General features: G+C 37.4%; 1 protein-coding gene across 3 annotated transcripts in view; it reads left to right on the top strand.

Moving 5' to 3' along the window:
• The window catches only part of LOC140135691 (tyrosine-protein phosphatase non-receptor type 1-like), a 75099-nt gene extending 53243 nt beyond the window's left edge, over positions 1-21856 (top strand). Inside the window, exons 5-10 of one of the 3 annotated variants that reach the window (XM_072157280.1) lie at positions 784-933; positions 1778-1987; positions 6907-7083; positions 9415-9566; positions 11214-11295; positions 21026-21856. In XM_072157280.1, the coding sequence (XP_072013381.1) occupies positions 784-933; positions 1778-1987; positions 6907-7083; positions 9415-9566; positions 11214-11295; positions 21026-21085 (831 nt within the window). In that variant the 3' untranslated portion in view covers positions 21086-21856. Of the gene's footprint in view, positions 1-783; positions 934-1777; positions 1988-6906; positions 7084-9414; positions 9567-11213; positions 13043-21025 lie in introns of those variants that run through there. The other 2 variants (XM_072157279.1, XM_072157278.1) reach the window with 2 other exon arrangements.
• Positions 21857-24009: the final 2153 nt, after the last annotated feature.

Below are 24009 nucleotides of genomic sequence, written 5' to 3'. Positions count from 1 at the left end.
TGTAGATATATATTGTGAATGATTGATTCGTTTGACATTTCTGCCAAATTGAATGTTTCTAGAAATGTTCAGACATTTTCAATATATTATGACATCGACAGAGTACGGTGACGTAGTATATTGACAAAATGTATTGTTCTAACAAATTAATATGAATGTTTCCTGTAGTGAAGACGTCAATAAAAGGGAAGCAAAATCAAAATAGATTGATAGTAAGAACATCAACATCCTCATAAAACAATTTCTTTTGATTGAGACCGATGTGTAACCTGAACTTTATAGTGATTGTGAGCGTCATTGGATTGTTATTTAATGAGACACTACATGTTCCTAAGGTCGTGAAAACAAGGTCAAACAACACAATCACATGGGTGTGCCAGTTTCCAGTTCTCCCCTGCATGTGCAGTCTCTCAGAACGATGTCAGTTTCTATTGCGTTACCATTATCCTACCATAAGGAGGACAAATTCTCCGGAAAACTCTCGCTGCTATTATCTGGAGAATAGCGGAGAAGGTCAGTTAATTGGGCACAATTTATCTCCGGTATTATCCGGATAATGGACCTCAATAGAAACACACTATTAGTGACCAATCTGCTCCATGGGGGCCAAAGAAGGCATTTTTGCCCCCCCCCCCCCATAACATTGTGTTGTGTGGGTGCAGTTGGTTTCGTTGTTTGGCTGTCAGGGCCTGAGACGAATATTTGTCTTGGGGCCGGGCGGAAACAAAATCGTAGGATTCATAAAGTAATGATGTTTTTCTGATTATTTTTCATCAATTTCAGGTAAAATGTGCACAGTACTTCCCAAAGGGCGAGGATAGTGGCGGGGATGATGTGTTAAATTGTGAAGAAAGCAATCTTCATGTAAATTTGCTGAAAGAAGAAGACTTTGGTTATTACCTAGTACGGACATTGGTAGTTGAAGATGTTAAGGTAAGTCAGGAGAGGGTACGTGCAGATTTGGTTGATGCTGCAGGAATGGTGATATGTACGTCCAAAGGCTATTTTTGTAGTCATAAAAGCTTTTAAACACTGACATACAGTTCTAACTCTCGAAAAATTTCTGACATTTGCTTGTTATACCATTTTTCACCCTGATGTGGCAGTGAAGTTAGTGTGCATTTCATTGGGTGCACATCAGGGTGAAAAAGGGTATAGTTTTCAGAAAGGCATAATTGTTGTTATATACCCCATATATAGATTCCTGTTACCTGATTGGTTAAAAGTGCAGTCATTGAATTAGCTATGCCCTCCTTTTTAAGAATTATGTAAAAACCGAACTATTCCCCGGGCAATAGTCTTTTAAAAAGACTATTCCCTGGGAATAATCATTTTCACATTATCGGTGTACGTCCCGATCAAACTTTACCCGCGCAATGGTGTGTTCGCATTACGCACGCGGTGCTGCCTGCCAGTTGCACTGACGTGAACAGTTCATAACAAAAAACTTTCTTTGTAAACTTTACCATGGCCTATGAGCAATAAAATAGGCCTTTTAACCAATCAGATGACAAAAATATATATTAATGACTGAGGTATATAAAACACATTGGCTGCTTCATATGGTTTAAATTATAGGTCCACGGTGATCTCAAAACTATGCTATGACCTTCGGTTGTACCTTTGGTCATAACATAGTCTTGAGATCACCTTGGGCCTATGCCCCTCATAGCAGTCAATATTTGTATACTATGACCTGTACCTCTGCATCAGACTAATACTGATAGATACATATCATCGTTTTCTGTTGATTTATTTTGCGTTATTATCATTACAGTCTGGTGAAGCCAAGGAAGTGTTACAATTCCATTACAACAGGTGGTCAGATTTCAGTGTGCCCAAATCTCCCGATGCATTCCTCAGATTCCTACATCACATCCGAAAGTCAGGGTCATTAGACGACAATGTGGGACCACCGGTTATACACTGTAGCGCTGGCATCGGCAGGTCTGGTACTCTGTGCTTAGTCGACACATGTTTATTAATGGTAAGTCAAGGTGATTATAGGCAAAATATGAAATTCTCGATCATGAGAGCCAACTTGGGTACGCACAGATATTTGCGTCGAGCGTACTATGTAAAGCCGCACGCTTACGCCGCAAGCACATATTTTGAGAATTTACCAATCATGATCTTTTGTTGTTCTACGAATAGTGCACCAGATGCTACAGTACGCAGAAGGTACATCCTCTCATGATCGAGAATTAAATACTTTCCCTATAGTTGAGGAGGACACCTTAATGTTTTTCAAAATTTTGATTTTTACACGATTGTAATGTAATTTTGTTAACTAACATACCCTGAAAAAATCAAGGCTCTAGAGTCTAGATGCTGTAGTTGTGATCAAATCTGAAATTTTGAATAAAACGTCAGAGTACGTCATTTAAGGTAGCTGTGTACTCTCAGACATGTATGTAGTAAAAGTGCAATAACTTTGTAATTATTCTCGCAAAATATATAAAATTATATATTTTTATGAAGGCAAGATATCAATAAATCTTAATATAAATACAGATTTGGGGTAAAAACAACAATTATGAAGAAAATCACAAAAAAGTGAGATTTTGACAATATTTATGAGGCAGATAACAACAAAAAAAACACTCTTTCCAAAATATTTTATTTTGTTTTTAGCTCAATCTTGAAGCTCCATTCCAAAAACGTTTATTTTTATTTTTTGATATTGGCCTTATTTTTGAGATATTGACCATATAAGGCATCAAAATGAACTTTTAAAATTCAAAACGCCTATTTGCACAAAATGATGCCCAAAATCGGAAATAGACCAAAATATAAAAAAATGAGAAAACCGTTTCTTGAGTCGATCATGCTTTTTACGATGATCATATTTGCTTACCTGTAGATGCTGTATTTATTGAGTTATCGTGTACCTAAATCGTCATTTTACCGAGAAAATGAACATTGAAATAATGGCCATTGAAGTTTAAAGTGGTCACATTTTGCACTTTCATCGAATCTCACAGGAGAATGCGACAGTTTTCGTTTTTGTAACTTATATTACGTGAACATCGGGTAAATCCACAGCCCCTTGAGAAGTTTGAGCGAAATCCATTCATAACTTGATATTTAAATCGGGGAAAGAACTTGAAAAAACCCACATTTTATCAGCTAAAACGGAGCCATTTGACCACTAGGTTTTTGTGAAATCAGTGCTTCCGTGGTGTTTCCATAAGATGCGCCAAGCGCATGCAGATAAGCGTCGCGATTTGTGCGTTAACAAATTGCGCGACACGCAACGCGATGAGTTGTTGCGCTTGTGCGTGTACCTTGCTGGTACAACAAAGATTTTCTTTCCTTTTCAATTTCAAACACGAGTGGAGTAGTGAAATAAAATCCTTAAAATATTGCAGTTGGAGTTTACAAATCTGGATTTTCATTCCTTGTATTTGAAGAGCTTTGTTTCAAAACCCCTTACATCCACTTTCGACTTTTTGAGAAAAACAGCTTTTTTTAATTGTGCAAGTACTACTTGTTCGATTTAATTCAATTTGGGTTCGGGTAAAGTGTTGATGAATAGAAACTAAAAGAATAGTTTTGGTACAATTTTCAAGCCTTCACATTTATTTTATTATTTCTTTAATATCGTGCCTTTTGTGGATGTAAGGGCTTTTGCAACAAAATAAATTTACCCCTTTTCTAGAAACCACCTTTGCAATCAAATTTGAGCCCATTTGTTTGCACTACTTTATGTAACTTGACTAATGCTTTCAAAATCAAAAAGAACGAGATCTGATTTGCGTTCGCCTGCGACCGCGAGCATGCACAGCCAGCAGTGACAAATGAGTTATGACCCCAAATCTGTGAGAACCGGAAGTGATCCCTTAATTACCTTTGACCCCACAAAAATATTACATAGTGCTTAGGATGTCATAAGGAATATTCCTGGTGAATTTCAGCTTAATCGGAACTTATACATGGATTTTGAATTTTTTTTAAAATTATGATTGACCTTTTGACCCCCTTAATGACCTTTGACCTCAATGAAAAAAAAAACCTTATCTACACCGACAAAATGCATTGTTCTAATTTTAATTAAAAAATTCTACTATGTTTAGTTGTCGATATAAAAATTCTTGAAGTTATTTAGCTAAAAACTGGAAGTGACCCCTTAATGACCTTTGACCCCCAAAATAAAAAATACCATGCATACATCAGGTAACACTAATTCATGTATGATGGTTATATTACTCTGGTCTGTTTACATTTTGAAATACAATTTTTTTAAACATTTTTGATAATTTTGGTTTTTGACCGGAAGTAACCCCTTAATGACCTTTGACCCCAAAACTGTAGGCATCCTAAAGACCCTGGCTAGTAGCGATGCATATGTGCTAATGGCGAATCTCTGCTATGTAATTTGTAAAGACAGTGATTTTTTGAATATTTTTTACAAATTTTTCATACTTTTACCGGAAGTGACCTCTTAATGACCTTTGATCCCAATTCTGTGAAGGACTTTTAGACACTGGTAATAGGCGATGCATGTGTGCAAGTGACGTCACGCTGCTATGTAAAATGTGGAAGAAGAAGCATTTTTAGTGAAAATCACGTTTTTGGCCACTGACCGGAAGTGAATAACCTTTGACCAGAAATGATCATGTGACAGTTGTGGCACCACTCAATGGTCCTAGTGACCAACTTTGATCAACATGGCTGAAAGCATGTGGCTACGATGGCTGATTAACATGATGTTGACAGAAGAAGAAGAAAGAAGAAGAACGAGATCTGATTGCGTTCGCCTGCGACCGCGAGCATGCACAGCCAGCAGTGACAAATGAATCTGTGAGAACCGGAAGTGATCCCTTAATTACCTTTGACCCGCAAAAATATTACATAGTGCTTAGGATGTCATAAGGAATATTCCTGGTGAATTTGAGCTTAATCGGAACTTATACATGGATTTTGATTTTTTTTTAAATTTATGATTGACCTTTTGACCCCCTTAATGACCATTGACCCCCTTAATGACCATTGACCTCAATGAAAAAAACCCTTATGTGCACCGACAAAATGCATTGTTTCAATTTTAATTAAAAAATTCTACTTTGTTTAGTTGTTGAGATAAAAATTCTTGAAGTTATTTAACTAAAAACAGGAAGTGACCCCTTAATGACCTTTGACCCCCAAAATAAAAATACCATGCAAACATCAGGTAACACTAATTCATGTATGATGATTATATTACTCTGGTCTGTTTACATTTTGAGATAAAAAATTTTTTTAAATTTTTGATAATTTTGGGTTTTGACCGAAGTAACCCCTTAATGACCTTTGACCCCAAAACTGTAGGCATCCTAAAGACCCTAGCTAGTAGCAATGCATGTGTGCTAATGGCGACTCTCTGCTATGTAATTTGTAAAGACAGTGATTTTTTGAATATTTTTACAAATTTGTCAGACTTTTACCGAAGTGACCCCTTAATGACCTTTGATCCCAATTCTGTGAACAACTTTTAGACACTGGATATAGATTATGCATGTGTGTAAGTGACGTCACGATGCTATGTAATATGTGGGAGGAGTAGCATTTTAGTGAAAATCCAAGTTTTGGCCATTGACCGGAAGTGGATGACATTTGACCGGAAGTTGATCATGTGACATCTGTGGCACCACCAAACGGTTCTACTGACCAAGTATGGTCAACATGCCTGAAAGCATGTGGCTACGATGGCTGTTTCCGATGTTGACAGAAGAAAGAAAGAAGAACGCGGTAAAAACAATGCACAGCGCCGATGGCGGCTGTGCAAGAAGAAGAACGCGGTAAAAAGATTGCACAGCGCTGATAGCGGCTGTGCAAAAATTGAATTATCTCATTTACTTTTTTAATTATGAATTTTAATTAAATCCGGAAAATGACGTTTTCAGCATTTCGAAGCTACAGCTTTCCTTAATTACAATGATTTTTTTCAAACATAGTGACCCCAAAATAGTTCCTTTTGGTTTTAATAGTTAAAGAACATTCAAGGCTACTATTTTACATTAAGAAATTATTTTCCTAAAATTTTATATTCATTTTATGTTCAGATTTCGGAAATTCCCTAAGATTTCCCAAACGGAAATATATTATATCTCGGAAGGAAAAGTGGTATGAAGGTCAAACAACCACCAAAATGTGTATTTCTACCCACACTATAATGTCATGTCAATAACTCAATTTCAGCCAAAAGTGGATGTAAGGGGTTTTGAAACAAAGCTCTTCATTTATAAAAAACATAACAAGGTACAAACATATCAAAAAAACTCAATTTTGAGAAAGAAACAATGGCTAGAGTACACAGCCGCGTTAATTACTACAAACAATAGAGATATTAGTCGAATGCATACATGATGCCCATAACACTATCTGTACACAGTGTGCGGAAAGGTCATGTTAACACATCAAAAGAACTGAACTCAGTCAGGATCTACAGCGTGACATGCATTGGCGACATATGCACTGGTATTAGATGGCCATTTTCTTTGTTTTGCCTAAATCTGTCGACAGTGAAAACTAACATTTTATGGAAAAGAAATGCAAATCTATTTTTTATGGAAATGCTACAACATGGCTTTTACTCCTGCATCAAATACACTTAGTCTGATTTTAACGTTGACAATAAACAGGACCTCTCTCACAGAAGCCACCCATTTGGCACATGAGTAAAACTTATATTTTCCTTCAAACCCCCTAAAGGCATCGGAAGAGGACACAAGTTATAAATAAGTAAATAGGATCTTGTGAAGGTGATCAAAGATGAAATCTTGTTAGGAACCTAATTTGTGGGAATTCTTGAATTATTTTCTTCCATTTTCAATGTGATGGAGTACATACAGCTGTAGGATGATGTTTCAAATGTATAATAAGTATAATTACTCATAATTATCATGATGTCAATGTATTTCGCAGATTGAGAAACAAGGCAGCACAGACGGTGTGAACGTACATCAAGTGTTACTTGAGATGAGGCGGTGTCGTATGGGTTTAATACAGACGCCAGACCAGCTACGATTCTCATATCTTGCCATTATGGAGGGCGCTAAAGCTGTCCTAGATGGCAAGGGTTTGGAATCCTTCCATGTTGAGGTAAAAACTGTAACTATTCTATAGATTTATGGTGATGGAGTATGGTGGCCCTATGTGCTGTATAGTTTTGTGTCAGGTTTTTTTGCATATTTATGAATATTAATTACCTTATTTGCATATTCAATTGTATATTATTTATATTTTACAAGACTTTGTTATCTGCAGTCCTTTGTTGTGTGGGCCACCGTAATTACGAACTGCGAATTCTAGTTTTCTCATGACGTCACCATGTTCCAATTAAGATTGGGATCGGAAAACAATGTGTGTGAACCACACCTGCGTCCAAGTTTAGGCATATCGAGGGTTCAAAACCAGAAAGCCGTAACTCACTATGACCAGCTCTCACAAAATGAGCATAAAATTGGTTACTTGATTTGGTCTTCAAAAATCAATATCTCCTCCACAATGTCTTTTGTTTTCTTTTGAATTTTGTTGTCATGGTTAATGGACTGTATCTGCTATGCCCTGGTTCTTTATGCTCATTTTGTGTGAGCAGGTGATTGTGAGTTGAGGCTTTATGGCTCTCAACCCTCGATATAATATGCCACGACTGCAGTGGTGACTATACTGCTTATGGTCTTACCTACTTTCACTTCAGTTTTCACACCTCTGTGGTTAAAGCTTGAATTGTTTTCTTCTTAACCTACAAAATACAAAACGTCACTGGGCGGGAAAAACCTCATATGTACTTTTGGCCCTTGAACATGGATAAAGCCTTTTAGGTGTAGATTTTACATTGAAGAGGTTGCTTCATCCATGTTCAAGGACCAAAAGTACATGCAGGAAATACTGCATATTTACTTTTGGCCCTTGAAAATGGATAGTCTTGTAGGTGTAGACTTTATATTGAATGGTTTGCTTCATCCATATTCAAGGGCAAAAAGTACATGATGAGGTTTTTCCCGCCCAGTGACGAAAAGAATAAAGAAAAATATGCAATTGGGAAGTTAATCCTCATCATGTTTGCAATGAACTGTTCCATATGAAATCCATACACCCCCTGTGGAAGACATAACCTTGATCCTCCACACAGCGGGTGTGAATTTCAAATGGGTGACTCCGTTTGAAATCTACCTCCCTCTCTGTAAGGTCATAAGGGGTGTATGGATTTCAAATTGAATTGCCCAATGTGATATGACAAATAGGTTTTGAGCTGGCGACTACACAGTGTGTCAAAGCAACAGTGATTGCCTTCATTGGCATGGTATTTTGCATTTAAGAAATAAAGGGTAATGCATGATGCTTTACGAAAATAATGTGTCCGAGGCAGTAAAAACGTAAATAATGGGTGAGGCGCAGCCGAACCCATTATTTAAAAGATTTTACTGCCGAGGACACATTATTTGCGTGTAAAGGATAATGTTGCATCCTTTATTTCTATTCTATTACCACAAAATAGTGTGATTTAAAGAGAAAATATCAAATTTTTTGCCCAAATATTTCAAGTTGTTTACCTCAAGGTGGAGCGCATAAGCGTAGCCAAAGCGTATGCACATTCCAATAACACAACCTAACATTCCATTCTCCCCTATAAGCAGGTATGCACATACAATAACACACCCCTGACATTCCATTCTCCCCTACATAAGCAGGTGTGCTGTGCGCTCTGCTGTGCTGTGATGATAGAAGAACATAAAGTTCGTTGCCCTTGACACTTTATCGCTAATTAATGGTCTGTCATGTGACGCGTTTCAACAAATCACAGTGCGCGATTTTGAATAATGGGTCGTGGGGGTAATAGAATCACATATGAAGTACTTCCATCCCAATCTCAACATTATTTGATGAGCGATCTCGGGGGGGGGGGGGATAAAGATATATTTCTTCTTCTAAGAAAGTCCAGTCTGCCACTGTTATTGAAGATAAGGTTGCAATGTAGGCATGCATAGTAAAAGTTACATAAGTAAGGTTCCAAGTAAGTGTTGGAGATGTGAGACCTATAATTATAGCCTGCCACTATATAGCCTGCCACTGGCATGTTGTCCTACTTGCATGGTGCGTACAGGACAAATTACAGCTAAAAAAATTTCAAGTGCAGAAAAAGTGGCGACAGTCTAGCAAAGCTTGATATACTGATTACCAAAGCTCATACGATCAGAATGAAAAAATTTGTCTTGACCCGCGTTCATAAAACAATATCTTTTATAGTATTGTATTTTGCAAATGCGCAAAGTTCCAAACATTGTTCAAATTGGTGGACTTGAGAAGTGAAATCCACCTAAACAAATTCAAGACATTTTGAAAAAACAAAATATTTAAATGTTGTTTCTGGCAGCTTGAACTAGATTATTTCCTAACATGTAATTTCCATATATATGATTTTCCATTCAGCAAGTAGAAACCATCCCAGAGAACCCTCCACCATTACCGCCAAGGCAAATCAAGCGCCCTCACTCACCAGATGACGAAGTAGAAGGACACATCAAGCATCCGAAGGAAGACGACGGAAGTGGAGACGGGGAAACGATATGTCAAGAAAACAGGTGGGTGCTGTGTGGGATGGTGTCTGCCCAAGTGTTTGTTTTGTCAGCTGCTAAATTAGAGAACAAACCAAAAGATGTATGAAGCCCTGTGAGGGGAACTAAAGTCTGTTCGGTTTAAGGTGCAGCATGACATACACCATAGACCATAATGCATTGATTTTAGGGCTCATATTGAAATACCCTACCACGTTTTCACACAGAAAGAAGGCAGGATTCCCCTCGCTAAGCGCGCGCCTTAATAGACTATGCCATAGTCGAATTTTATTAACTATGTTATTATTAGTCATGATGAACCCATTTTGTTGAACTCAAAATTATACTGATGTTTATTAAAATTAAAGTATTCAATAGTAAAATGGTCATAAAGAGTTAAAAATATCAGATGATTAGTGACAATAAAAGTAATTGAATGCAACACCATCTTGCATAATTATAACGGCTCACTTTAATACTGAACAATTCTGATTTTGGAATCTACCAGTTTATCATTGTTTATTGATAGCGAACCCCGAAAATCCGACTATGGACTTTGAAGTTTAAGCAGAACTTTACCCCCTGGACTTTGCTCTATAAAAACACACTGTCAAGCATACTTGTTTATCAGTCCATTAACCACAAGTACTAAGCATGGTATAGTACAAGACGCAGCTAGATGTTTGATGAGAGATTAACTTTCGGCGTCAACACAAAAGCGCCATAAATACCACAGACAGTTGTTTACGGTGTAGTTAATGGTAATGGCGCGGGCCCAGACGATTTAAACAACAGCGAGATATGGGTGACCAATCACAAGGCAGATCCATTTAAAGATGCATTACATCATCGCTAATTTTAGTTAGGCCAGAAATTGGCCTAACTCTCCATAGAGTCCCGTGTTAAAAATCTTAACCGCAAGGCAAAGTCAGTAGTCCACTTGGGAAGCTAACAAACAGAGGGAGTAGGGTGACTGATCAGATGTGAAAATCTATCAATTGTGCACACATTAATTAAATCAGAGTTTTAAGCTTAAATACAATATTCAGAGTATGCACAATGGGCAAGTGGACTACGGGGTAGTCTAGCGCCTTAGGAAAGCTTGGTCAGGAAAGCGCGCTCCTAATTTAAGTCAGTGAAGTAGCTAATTGCAGTGTTATAATCACACAGGATTTTAACAAAAGAAGGCTAGCACAGGAAAGCTGCAGGATGGCACACACCTTCCTGTGTAAGGGAATTTCAAAAAGAAGTTCAATCAAATTAATTTTATTGTCTAAATTGTTGCACAGGAAAAGTTCATGTTCATAATTGTCTCATTGTCAGTAAGACAATCACATGAATTGCACATTGAACACAAGTGCATGTTTGGTGACTGCTATACTCAAGTATATACTCTGGTCGTAAAAATCAATTTTTTGCCAAATATATTGTGCACGTTAGAATATGACCGTTTCTAGGTCAACTGGCTAACGCTTTCTTTGTTACAAACCACTGATCGAAATGGTCACAACACAAAGCCTATGGCATATCATAATTCGGAACAGGTGTATGAGCCCAGGCTTGAACCAGTAAACGATGGTTACTAACGTGCACTACGGCAGCGAATAGCCTAGTTTTGTTATCAACACTGAATATTTCCACTTTATCATTTAAAACTTTCCGATTGCTCCACAGTAGCAGCACAAACGACTCAAGCGAGCAGGCAGAACTACGACGGAGGAAACGACAAGAGAAGAACAAAGCCTTGGCTGATAAGGTAGCTGAAATGAAGAAGAAGCAGCGCGATAGCGAAGATTGGAATGACAAAAAGTCCATGTATCAGTATCTGGGTATAGGTGTAGGCCTGTGTGTGGGTGCCTTCTTGTTATATCGCTGGTTTATCGGGGGTGGCGGGGGAATGGAACCTAGCTTAGCACAGTGAGCTCTTTCTACAATTTATAATCTTTGTTTATTTACACTGTACAGGGAATTATTTGTTAAATGTGATGAGAACAGGTGTCAGACTGGTTGTTAGTTGTGGTATGTTAAGGTGAATGCACCTTATGTTATCGGTGTCTGTTCCACTTGTGATCGGTGAGGTGATCATGTGATGGTGAGAGTGTGAATCCTGTCCAGGTGTGCGTCCAATTGTCGTCTAATTCATCCACAGATTACGATATTTTATGAGTGTTTGGTTACAGATGACCAAAACATCATGTTGTTTTAGGACAATTAGTTATAAATATGGAGTGAAAGTCCTACATGTGACACTGATATGACATGCACGACTGTGATCTCACGCAACACAGGCATATCATGTGCTTTTATGATATGTGAACACACCTACTATCTGGCCATGCTAGTAACCAGATAGATCCCTAATACAACTTATCAACTATTTCTGATCAAACGTGACAAGTGCTTTTTGCATGCATAAGTTTACACATTTGGTCCAACCATCAAGCAGTGACGTAAGGCAAGGTTCTGTACTGTGATCTGAGTGACAAAATGAGTCGGTATTCTGGTGAAAAATGAGAGCAATGTGTATGGCGGTGATGCTCTGCATCCCAAGCCATAGCACAAGGTGGTCCAAGGAACTGTCATAGTCATGTGTTTTTGATCAGGCGATCAAGTGAAATGTGCTATTCCATTTGAAATTCACATCCCCTGTAGAAGATGATATTTCATTTCCAGTTGAACTGTACATACTAACAAGGGAAGAGGCTTACGCATCGTACACAAAATACACTGATGTGTTGTGTTTTGTTTGTATTGTTTACTGTGACTGTTCATTATCCATAAGTACCAGACTTGCGCCCTGTTTATCAGGGACAGTCTTTGTAGCTCACTGTTAAATTCACCCCACAAGCGAAAGGTCTTGGGGTTCTAGTCCCCGCACAGGCAGGTATATCCAGAGTTTTTTATCTGGTGTATCTGCCTCTGCATTATGTTTCCATTGTAATTTCATGTTAAATTGTGCTAGTGTGCGATGCGTGGTCTTTCTTTCCCTTGTGAACTGTACCTAATTAATCCAGGTGGAAATTTTGCACATTTCATGTTAAAATCAAGCTGGAAAATAATGAAATGCAGTTGGATTTCGAGAAAATTTGTTTGGAATTCCAAAATCGTCACATAGCTTTCACAGTGTTGGAATGGCAGAAACTGTTGAATTGGGCTATTCCATTTAAAATCCACACTCCCTCTGTGGAACATTTTGAAAATATCTTCCACAGGGGGAGTATGAATTTCAAATGGAATGAGCATATTAGCAGCTCCATTTGAAACTCACCCTCCCGCTGTGGAAGATTCAGCTTGAATCTTTCTCACGAGGGGGTATGTAATTCATATAGAGTGGCCTAAAGTGTTCCTTCCATTTGAAATTCATACCCCCCTGTGGCAGATATTTCCAAAATCTTCCACAGGGGGAGTGTGAATTTTAAACAGCCCATTTGTTTGGAATTCTAAAATCTTACTCAAGGGATTAAGGCTGTGGTTTTCAAACAGAATGCCCCAACATGCAATATCAGAGTGTATTCGCTACTTGCACGGTTCCGCCATTATGCACTATGTGCGGGGAGAGCCTCGAACTGGCAGCATACATGAAAGGAAGAATTATGTAACCTTACACAGAACGTTATGACTAGTTCAATTCCCATTCATGTATGCTGCCAGTTCGAGGCTCTCCCCACATAGTGCATAATGGCGGAACTGCAAGTAGCTTAATTGTGTCTGTGTCATTTCAGACTTGCCTGGGTTGGGTATATTTTTAAAACATAATATAATATGAATTGAACCTTGCCAGTATTTTATGTAATCATATTCTTTCTTTCGTACTCTGAAAGGATTATTTAATTATGGAATACACCTTGTACATGTACAGCAATTGTTGACGTTTAACATATTCAGCCAAGTATTGCACCACGCATCTTTCATACACCCAAGCATCTCTTGTAAGAACTGTGGTCACTGTTCCCTATCTACAGGATAGCTTAAGAGTGAGAAGTGCCTTGCTGGACTGCTCGGCGGCCCGCTCTCACTCTGGGTTCACTATCCAGGCTTTGCGTGGATTTGCGTTCGAAGGAACCAAGCAAGCTCTAACACCCAAGTAATATGGTCACTACACCTTGTATATTGTCTGCTCGCTGCCAGAAGTGGGTAAGTGCAATAGCTGCACTGTGAACATTTGGCAATTTACACACAGTAGTCAGTATATTGTACTCATCTACACATGGCAGCTATTACTCACTTCTGGCACTAAGCAATCGATATCTGTTGATAACCCCATGACTACCACCTGCTGATTGGTTACAACTGGAGAATGTGATTTATTGAGCCAATCAGCAGCATGCTAAGCTAAGAATGGTGGTAGGGTTGATGAGAATTGAGCTTAAATATTCAGAAGCTGTCTTTTAATTGGTTACTCAGATGAATATATCGCATAATTAAACAATTAGAAATCCTGTAGGAAAGGCAATAGTTCTCAGAGAAGTGGTGGCTCAGAAAGGAGCTGTTTAAATTTGTTTGTCCCTTTCCTTTTAAAACTCTGAACAGAGTCATTGTAGTCGTCTGTTATTTGCTTTATACTAAATTTTGCCTCCAAAACATCTTTAAAATAGACAAAAGGAAATGCAAAATCAATCTTGATTCTTGCAGAATAAATTTGTGTGAATCATTTGATTCTCGCAAATCAACTTCTGTGTAAACTACAAAAGTTTGCGAGAATCAACTTTGATTCACACGAATCTTTGCGAGAATCGATTCTTGGATTCTCACCAAAATTCTGACCCTACATCTTGTGCAGTTATTGCCAGCTGTGTTCATTTAAATGAAATTTGTACTACAGTTTGCCACCTCAAAGATGATAGCTCAATAACATCAACAATGCTTTGAGACAGCCAGAAATAATTGGGAAAACTGTCTTGATTCAAAGTCTGAAAATATGTCAGTTCAACTATTTGATTTACCCCTGGTGTGTACGGGACAGTTCAGCTATTTGGTATGAATGATGTAAAAATGGCTAACTAATCTAACTTATGGTAAGCACCTTTGAGGACATTATTATTTGTGGATGACACCATATTGTATGTAATCACCTCCTATCCACAATGCTTTGTGGCGATTTACTGTACAATATTTATTATTGTTGTAAAAATATGTTTTTGTTTTTTTTACCTAATGCAGTAATGTTACCTGTGTACAAATCCTGCTCTTAAAAAGGGTAAAGAATATTGTGAGTGGAAGGTGACTTTTTTAGCACAAAATTGAATGAAATGTAAATGAAATGTGCATAATGGTTCTGCCTTTGCTGTTTTGAACTTTTTAGTAAGATTTTTCAGTGCACCGATCCACTAGTGGGCTGTATCGCATAGGGAAAAATGCAGATTTCGGTGCATACAGAGTGCTTTGTGGTCATCATGCACAGAACGTGGTTGTTGCAGGTTGAGTGGGCTTTAATCCAATTGGTTTAATCAATGGCATTCTGGGTATGCAACCACCTATATCCCTTCGCATTCACCATTTACCTACAAATCCTTCCAGACATCCCTATGTGTTGAAGTCTGCAACATCAAAAGTTTGACTTGCTGATTATACAATTTGCAGTGGTACAAAGTGCTGGTGAATGCATTGGATTGTGAACCGCTATGGAAAGGTCTTCTGTGAAGATCTTGCACTTGCCTATTCAGTTATGAAGTGGAAGCCATAGAATTAGAGAAGGAGAACCAGGACTCAACCGCTATCTTGATACAGCATGGAGCAAATATTAAGGGTATTACATTTCCCTCGGAATGTGTTTGAGGCAATCGTTGTCATGCAAGTGCATTTGAAAGATGCACTTGATGCGAACTGCAAGGGATACCAAGACGATTCAGATGAGACACAGAATTGTTTTTGTTTGTCTCTGTGCACCTTCGGCAAGGACACAAATACCCCCTGATTTTCTCCCCATAGCTGACGGAGCTAAATTGTATGTGACGGTGTAGGGGATAGGGAGTCTCCTTCTCTAATTCTGTGGTGGAACCCATCTACCTGTCCCGTAGTCCTTCCTTGATATTTGATGCAGCCTGATATTAACATTCCAAAGCTATTTGGCTTGGTGATTTGCCCTATTAAAATATCAACAGCTTTTCGTAAAAATTAGCTGTCAATATTATTTTAACAAAGGAGTTACAAACATTAAGCCCAAGTTTTACTATAATATATTAATTGTAATATAAAATCGGACCTCTTCCCATATCCCTGACCCGTCATATTCTGTTGGCATCCCTTGAATTTAGTATCTCTGAGCTGAGTACTATTGGGCTTTGCCTGGCTTCAGCCGAATGTTATAAACAAACAAACAAACAAACAAACAAACAAAATATTCTGTTTTTCACAACTGAGACGTTTGATGCATCCAAGCATGTCAGGACCTGTCTGGCAATTCTGAATAACAAAATCTGACAATTTGAATTACTTGAACTTACTTTACATCTTGCTACATTGCATCCGATACCATCAGATGTCATCAGACAACTGACCCGCTAGGCTGGTCATGTGATACTTGAAGATGACTAGGGATCTTCTTGGTGGTCCAGTCCCATGCATGAGATAAGTTTTTTCTCAGTCCCTCTCTCTTGTTTAGTGATGGCTGCTGCACTATCTCTCAGATGGCTTCTTTGACACCTCCTGTGCTCCTCATCGAGAATTACTGCATCCTTGGTGACAATGTTATAACCTGTGTCTTAAAGGTGGTGGTACACAGCAGAGAGGTTCCTTTGAACTAGAAGATACCTAGTCATCTTCAAATATCATATGACCAGCCCAGCCCGTCAGTTGACTGATGAATTCTGGTGGTATCAGATGCAACATAGCAAGTTGTAAAAGAAGTTCCAATCAAAGATTTTAATTCAAAATTGTGTTATTTTAATGACTGGATGACAAAGAATATTCACTATCTTAATAATAAAATCTTTTACAAAAACCTTTGATATGAAATACAAAATATTTAAACAACAGTGTGACAAGATGAATTGAACATGCAAATATGATTTCTCAGCGAATATAACATGAGCACAAGTAGTGGAGTAAAAAGGACTAGAAAGATAAATATTTTGACTCTCCATTTGTCAATACAAGCTTAATGTTACTTGGTTGTATAAACACTCTGTCCGGGTGGACACATGCTTGAGTCCCGATGTGGTCAGGGGAATAAGAAATGGAAAATTCTTATTCCATGCCCTGATACAAAGGCTGTGGCACTGAGCCAGTATCATGTAAAATAAGGCAGTTCTTGATGGTGTAATGGCATATTCTATGCTCTCAGTATTGCAAGGAAAGTATATAGTAAAAGAAGACAAACATCCCAGCAAGCACAGCAATTTTTTAAAAACGTTTTCTAAACATTGGTCAAAATTGGTCAAAACATTTTAATAAAATATAAATGTCTGGTTATATAAAGGTCATGGAAATCTTTTAAAACATTTTGTTGTCTATTTTTTGCAAACATGTAAAGAAAAAGTTTTGTCAGCGCTAACTTCAGTAACATGTTACTATTTTTTAGAAATGTTACAAAACATTATATAGCCTTAATATAACTGGACATTTCAAAGGTTTACTGGCAACATTTTCAGCGCTTTTAGAAATGGCAACAAAAACATTTTGTGTTTCAATAAGATGGTGCTGGATGAGTAACATGCAATAAATGTAATCATAATCACTTTACATTTGGATTCACTCCTTGTACAGTCATGAACTTTTGAGAGTAGAGCCTCGAACTGATGGCCTACATGAATGGGAATAGAACCAATCATAATGTTGCGTATACTTAAATAATTCTTCCTTTCATGGCTGTTGCTATATAGTTCACGGCTCTATCCAATATGGAGGAAACCATGCAAAGGGTGACTACTTCGAAATCACCTTGTTATATTAGTAGAAATAGGAACAGCCGAGCAATGCTGACAGCAAACTTTGATGGTATCTCAGGGCTCAAAGTACATGGTGGCTAAGTGTGATTTGCCCTCAAATCTTACAAAACTACCCCTATTTCAGTGCTCAAATTGGCTCCAAACGCACTTTAACGTAGCAATCAAATGCATGTGTTATGAATTGATAGGATGTATGTGGAGCTCCAGGTTGAATTTCAACCGCATGTGTATATTTTTTATGTAATAACGTAATGACAGTGTGATCAAGAAGGCACCCCACACTAAATCATGTAAGATTCTAGAGTGCAGCGCTATTGGGAGCACAAACTATGTTGTGTATAAACTTTCTTATAAGCAAAGGAAGAGTGTGTTTCTATTTCGATCCAATCCAGTGTTTTTATTATCATGTTTTCCCGTCATAATTTGGCCAGCTATCGTAACATTGCATCACTGCATTATTTTAAAGACAACAAATATGAGCTGTGATTTATTTTCATAGGAAAAGTTCACATCCCACCTTGAAAATGTCATTGTTGAGTGTTACAGTCCAGAGAAGATGCCTTACCCTTCCCAGAATCCTTTGCAACAGGATGTATCACCTCATTCTCATTACAGCAAATGACACTACTTTTACTTTGTACAGGTTCCCTTTGTTTTCATGTTTAGAATAGACTGGCCAAACATGGATCGACAGTCAAGAAATGAACATATTTCACAAGGTCTGTTCATTGAGGTACTTTTTGTCACTATCGACCCATGTTGGCGTTGCACTAGATAGCAAATCAGTACAGAAAATTGAAATGGAAGTAATGCATTGTGGGAAGTGCAGGGTATCTTTTCTGATGTGTAGCCCTCTCGTAACACTCTGTAGCTCCTGGAAAGAACCTTATTACAAAGCACTCTGTCTTGGAATATTTTGATTTGCAGCAAAATTATCTGATGATTGTCTAATACTGTATTTTGAATGTGTACAGCCAACATCACTGCACCTTGACCAAACTTTAACCACTTATTTTTGGATATTTTTGTTCGATAAGATCATAGTTTTCAAGTACCATAAACACATTCAAACCTTTAAGCATTAAAAAAATTACCACCTCTTGAAATACCACACCACTTGCACTTTCTCTAATCCTCATTCCAGAAAAATACAGGACTAATTTAATTAAAAAAAATATCAACTTCCGCCAAATGAAACCCTGCTCAATCCTAATTATTCATTTGGTAATATCTGGCAATAAAAGTTTGGCCAAATTTATGCATGTTTGGGTTCCTTTTTCAAGAAATTAATAAAACTTTTTCTTTTATTGCTAAATGAATGATTAGGATTGAGCAATGTTTCATTTGGCAAAACTTTGTAATATTTTTTTTAAATCCCAACAAATTAGTGCTGTATTTTTCTTGAATGGGAAGTATTCCCTCATAGTGCACTAACATGTGACAACAGCATGGTAATAGTATGGAGACATAGAGGACAGTATTGTGGCAATCAGGAGGCCACTTCAAAACATGACATTTTTTCATTACCACATTTTCTACATGTAGCCTTGTAATAAAAAAAACTTGTTTACCAAATTTCAAAAGCTCATAGAGTTTACATGCAATGACGGTGTTACCATAGTTACAGACAGAAATATTTTGCTTACTTTTAAAGAAGAGCAGCTGACACACAGAACAGTCTATAGGCGAGAAATAAACAGTATTAATTTGACCAACTCAATAATACTGAGTTGAGTGGTGTAAATGTATGCGTAGGTATTCATTGAAATACCTGCAAGCGTCCTCTGTTGGTTTTCAAGGCCCTAAATTCAGTTTGAAATCCAAATTCTTAAAAGAATAAAAAGTATTTGTACAGATGAATCAATTATGTTCTTCTCGTATCTTGTTATATGAAGTGTTACAATGTAAATATGAATCCATCCACTTGTTAAGGCCATAGTCCTCTGTCCTTTCCTAGGTTTATTGAAGGTTTCACATTTTATTTAACTTAAAAGCTTAAGTTTTAAGGCAAGTATAACGAAAGCTCTGTGCAACACTCATGTCCATTAGCTCCCCTATGCAATGCTGTGTATAAAGTCAATGGTGCTTATGAATAACATTATTCAGGGCAGCTATTGGACATAAGGCAGTGTTGCACTGAGCCCTCAATATTCGCTGATTGCACGGTCATCTCAAAACAAGATTCTCCCCTCAAAGTGTGAGTTGCGTGTGCGTACACCTGTCAAACGTGTGCTTTAATTGCTGCATGCGCTTTGCAAAAGCCTTCTGGCACGTTGCTAAAAAAGCGTGAGAAACAAAAATGCACTTTGTGTGTTTGCAGGGAGAACCTTGTTTTGGTAGCAAGATGGCGGATCTGTGCATAGGGCGAATAGTACTAGTCTTGAAGCCCTTTTTCTGTTGCGACAAACGCAGTGATTACCACAGAGTCTTTCGCTGCAGAAAATTTGAGTAAGAAAACACAAAGTCCTGAATGAAGCATATTATCAGCAGAGATGCAAAGCTGGCAGTAGAGAAACAAAAATTGCTGCGAAGAACAAAAAGCACAACATGACTTAGCCGCAGTCTGTGGCACTAAAGGACTTAGCGAGCATGTAGCTTGAGGTCAGCTGCTCTGGATAGTATACTAAAGCAGCAGAGGCCAAAAGTAGTGCTAAACGTGACTAGACATCAAAATGCCCTTGAATGATTTATTTGAATATGATTATTTTGCATCAAACTTCCACTGAAACTAATTTTTGAATTATTTTTCAAAGACTGAGTACTATGGCTTTAACCCTGTAAAAACCCAAACAATATGGCCCAAATCTAAATTCTGTATATAGCATTTGTAAACAACACTGGCAGTGGTTGGTAGAAATGACTTAATTACAGCATGCAGGTGATCTTGTGCCATAAATTTTTACATAAGTTTGTCAAATTTTGAAACGGCATCATACCATGCTTCACTGCATTGTCGGCCTTGACTTGTCGACTTTTTGTCAGATTCTGTTAATGTTTTGTTAATGTTATACATGAAATCTAATCTCGTCTGGAATGTAATAGGACAACAAATAAAGTCAGAAGCATAAAAGTATGAAATAATTCTGGTAATATTATGATACCACATTGTATGATATAGTCACATACACAAGTTTGCATAGAAAAACATTGTTTCATTTGACAGTGACAATGAATGGCTTGCGTTGTTCATAGTTGGTGTCATTGGGCTATTTCATTTAAAATCCACACTACCCCTGTGGAAGATTTTGGAAATATCTTCCATGGGGGAGTATGAATTTCAAATGGAATGAACACATCAGGCAGCTCCACTTGAATTCCATCCTGAATCTTCCACAGAGGGAGAGAGAGTTTGAAATGGAACTGCCTAATGTGTTCATTCCATTTTAAATTCATACTCCCTCAATGAAAGAAATTTCCAGAATCTTCCACAGGGGTAGTGTGGATTTTAAATGGAATAGCCCATTTGGAGATCATACTTAAGTAAAAATTTATGGCAAGAGTTCTGAACAAAAAAGTTTGTTGTGTGGAAATTGCAAGCATGAACCAATCAGTGATTTTATTTTTTATTTATTTTTTTGTTTCTGTTTCTCCCATGCGCAGGGTGCTAGGAATACAAACAATAGTGAAAAGCAAGATCAACAAGCCCCTTCTAAATTGTAGACGAATCCAATTGGGATCCTACATGTGCATGAGGCTTTAAAAAACAATTGCCCAAATCCGGCCGGCCTTGCAAGCTAGATATCTTGTGTCTCTAGATTAGGTCCAGTTATTCAGTGATGTGTGTGCATTTATTGGTGTAACTTTTTATACCAAACATGTCTAAATACTTACGAAAATTGACAATATATGGTACCAAGATATAATCAATGTCATTGTGATTTGCACCTTCAGTCAGTTGCCTAGTGTACCGAAATGATAGTTGGGAGATGTGATATGTGGGCACTACCATGGCAACTGATAAGTTTGAAAACATTTTGCTTGTCTGTTTTTAATAATTTTGCTCATTCCTATTGGCAATGGCATCAAATTGCAGTGCCTCTCAATTTGTAGATGGTTTTATTGATTATGTGCGAAGATCTTGGCATCATGGAGATCATCTCATGAGCTTACTGCTACTATTTCAACCATATGTGGCTAAAATGGAATTGACACAAATATGTTGTCATGGTACACAAACCGGTGCTGGTATTTTTGGTGCAAAACAAAAGTATATCTCAAAGCTGTCAAATGCATTCGTTTTACAATGTACATTTGTATCTCGAAGAAATTGGACAATTTAATTTATTTTCAACAAAAATATTGTTAAAAATATGTTTTATAAGCATTTGTTGGAAGAATGTTTGACTAAAACTTAAATTAGTGACAATATATCATTATAGTTTGAAAATTCCAAGCATCTCAAGCGTATTTTGACCGAGTTTGAGGTGGAGGAAAAGAGGGGGGGGGGGGGGGGTGGGGGACCACATGCCACATTGGATATGAAAATCTGGAATTGACTGTCAAAAAGCTTTGAGAGAAACTTCTTTAAATGTGTTCTACAGGCAGTTGATCAAAGTTAGCAAGAAATTTAGAGAAATTGTTTAGAGGCATTGAAAATGACATTGTGTTTGATATTGTAATATATAGAAAAATTCATGTATGAAATGTAATTCATGTGAGATATGCAATGCATTTTATTGTTTTACTTACTCAACATGCACACACATCACTGAGTGTTAGACATATGCAACTCGTGTCTTGTAGATGCTGCAAAAATTTTGCCAAAGCTTTAAAAAAAATGTTTGAATTTTGATGTTTTCATTCTAGCTCTAGAGCTGTTTCTTTTATTCTATCCAATTAAATAGACATCCACATTGGGCTATTCCACTTAAGATCCACACTACCCCTGTGGAAGATTTAGCTAAAGTCTTCCACAGAGGGAGTATGAGTTTCAAATTGAAGAGACAATTGGGTAACTTACATCTGAAATACTCACTCCAGTTGTGGAAGATATAGGTAAAGCCATAATACAGGGGGGAGTATTGGTTTCAAAATGATTAACCCTGACCAATTTCATTTCAAAAACATACTCCCCCTGTGGAAGATATTTCTATAATTTTCCACAGGGGTAGTGTTGATTTTAATTGGAATAGCCCATTGCTAAAAAATGCTCTTGATTTAAAAAAAAAAAAAAAGCATAATGCATGGGGGAAACACTATTTTGCGCTGTAAGTGCATGCCCTGCTGGCCACTACCATATTGTTTACATGCTTATACTATCAGCACTACTTTTTCATGCACGCCATGCATTTCACATTTAAAAAGGACACAATTAATCAAATGTTTTATTTTGAAAAGTTTAGTGCAAACTCTTTCTAAGCCTCATGCACAGTAGCTGTGCGTTGGCACAGGTCCAGCCAGCCTGCTAGTACGGATCCAAGGGATGGCCATGTAGCCTGCTTTATTGTAAGGATCCAGTGGATGGTCATCTAGCCTGCTAGTATGGATCTAAGGGATGGCCATCTAGCCTGCTAGTACGGATCCACGGGATGGATGGACAGATACACCAGACGACCAGGAGGATGTGATTTGCTGTGGATGTGGAACCAGCTTCTTGATGAGCCTATTATTAATTAACCACCTTGAACAATATAACTAGTTGTCGTGTCATTGTTGTGAGTGTTTGACACAAAATTGTGAGGAATATGTGAAATTTTATCAGTGTTTGTTTTTATTTCTTGAGTTTTATTAGCTTCTTTGTTTGTTTTAAGGGCTCAGATAGCCACCTTTTCAAGTACTTTTTGTGGGACCTGAGAGCACATCAGACATATCGAATTGCATTTTGAATACGAGGAATGTCCTGATATCAAATAATTTTGATTTTTTTGAAATTTGCGATATAATACACATTTTATGACAAATGATTAAAAATTGATATTTTTGAAATTTAACAGATTTTTTCCCAAAACTCCAAAAAAACGTAGGTCTTTTTGGGGCAAAAAATATGTCTTCAATATGAAAGGTCAAAATTATTAATATATGGACGACTTTTCATCCCAGCTACATATACTTTAAGTACATATCATTAGATTTGTAAAGTTTACTTTGAGGACTGTTAAATATCAAAAATATCAAATTTTAATATCTTGCCATAAAATGTGTATTATATCGTGAATTATATGTGATGTCCTTGTTATAGTAGGAGACTTCAATGGTAGAGTTGGAACTGGAGATGCAAATTATACCTATCATGACACAACCAACAGAAATGGAAAGTATATGGTAGATTTGGCAATTGAGAAAAACCTCATAATTGCTAATACCTACTTCAGAAAGAGGAATGGAAAGCTGTGGACGTACAAGAGCCCAACGGGAAGCAAATATCAACTGGACTATGTTCTGAAAAGGAAAAAGTGGAAGAACAGCTTGCTGAACGCTGAAGCTTATAGCACCTTTTCCAGCGAGGATCTGATCATAGGATTGTATCAGCAAGGATCAGACTAAGTCTAAGAAAGAGCAAAGCTTTGTCAAGAAAGAAACACTACGACTGGAAGGTACTGTGTTCAAACAACAAGTTACAGCAGCAATACACAATTGAGGTAACG

Source organism: Amphiura filiformis, chromosome 16, assembly GCF_039555335.1.
Source record: "Amphiura filiformis chromosome 16, Afil_fr2py, whole genome shotgun sequence".
Lineage (NCBI taxonomy): Eukaryota > Metazoa > Echinodermata > Ophiuroidea > Amphilepidida > Amphiuridae > Amphiura > Amphiura filiformis.
Note: the sequence above shows the minus strand (reverse complement) of the source record. Positions and strands in the feature narration are given on the sequence as shown.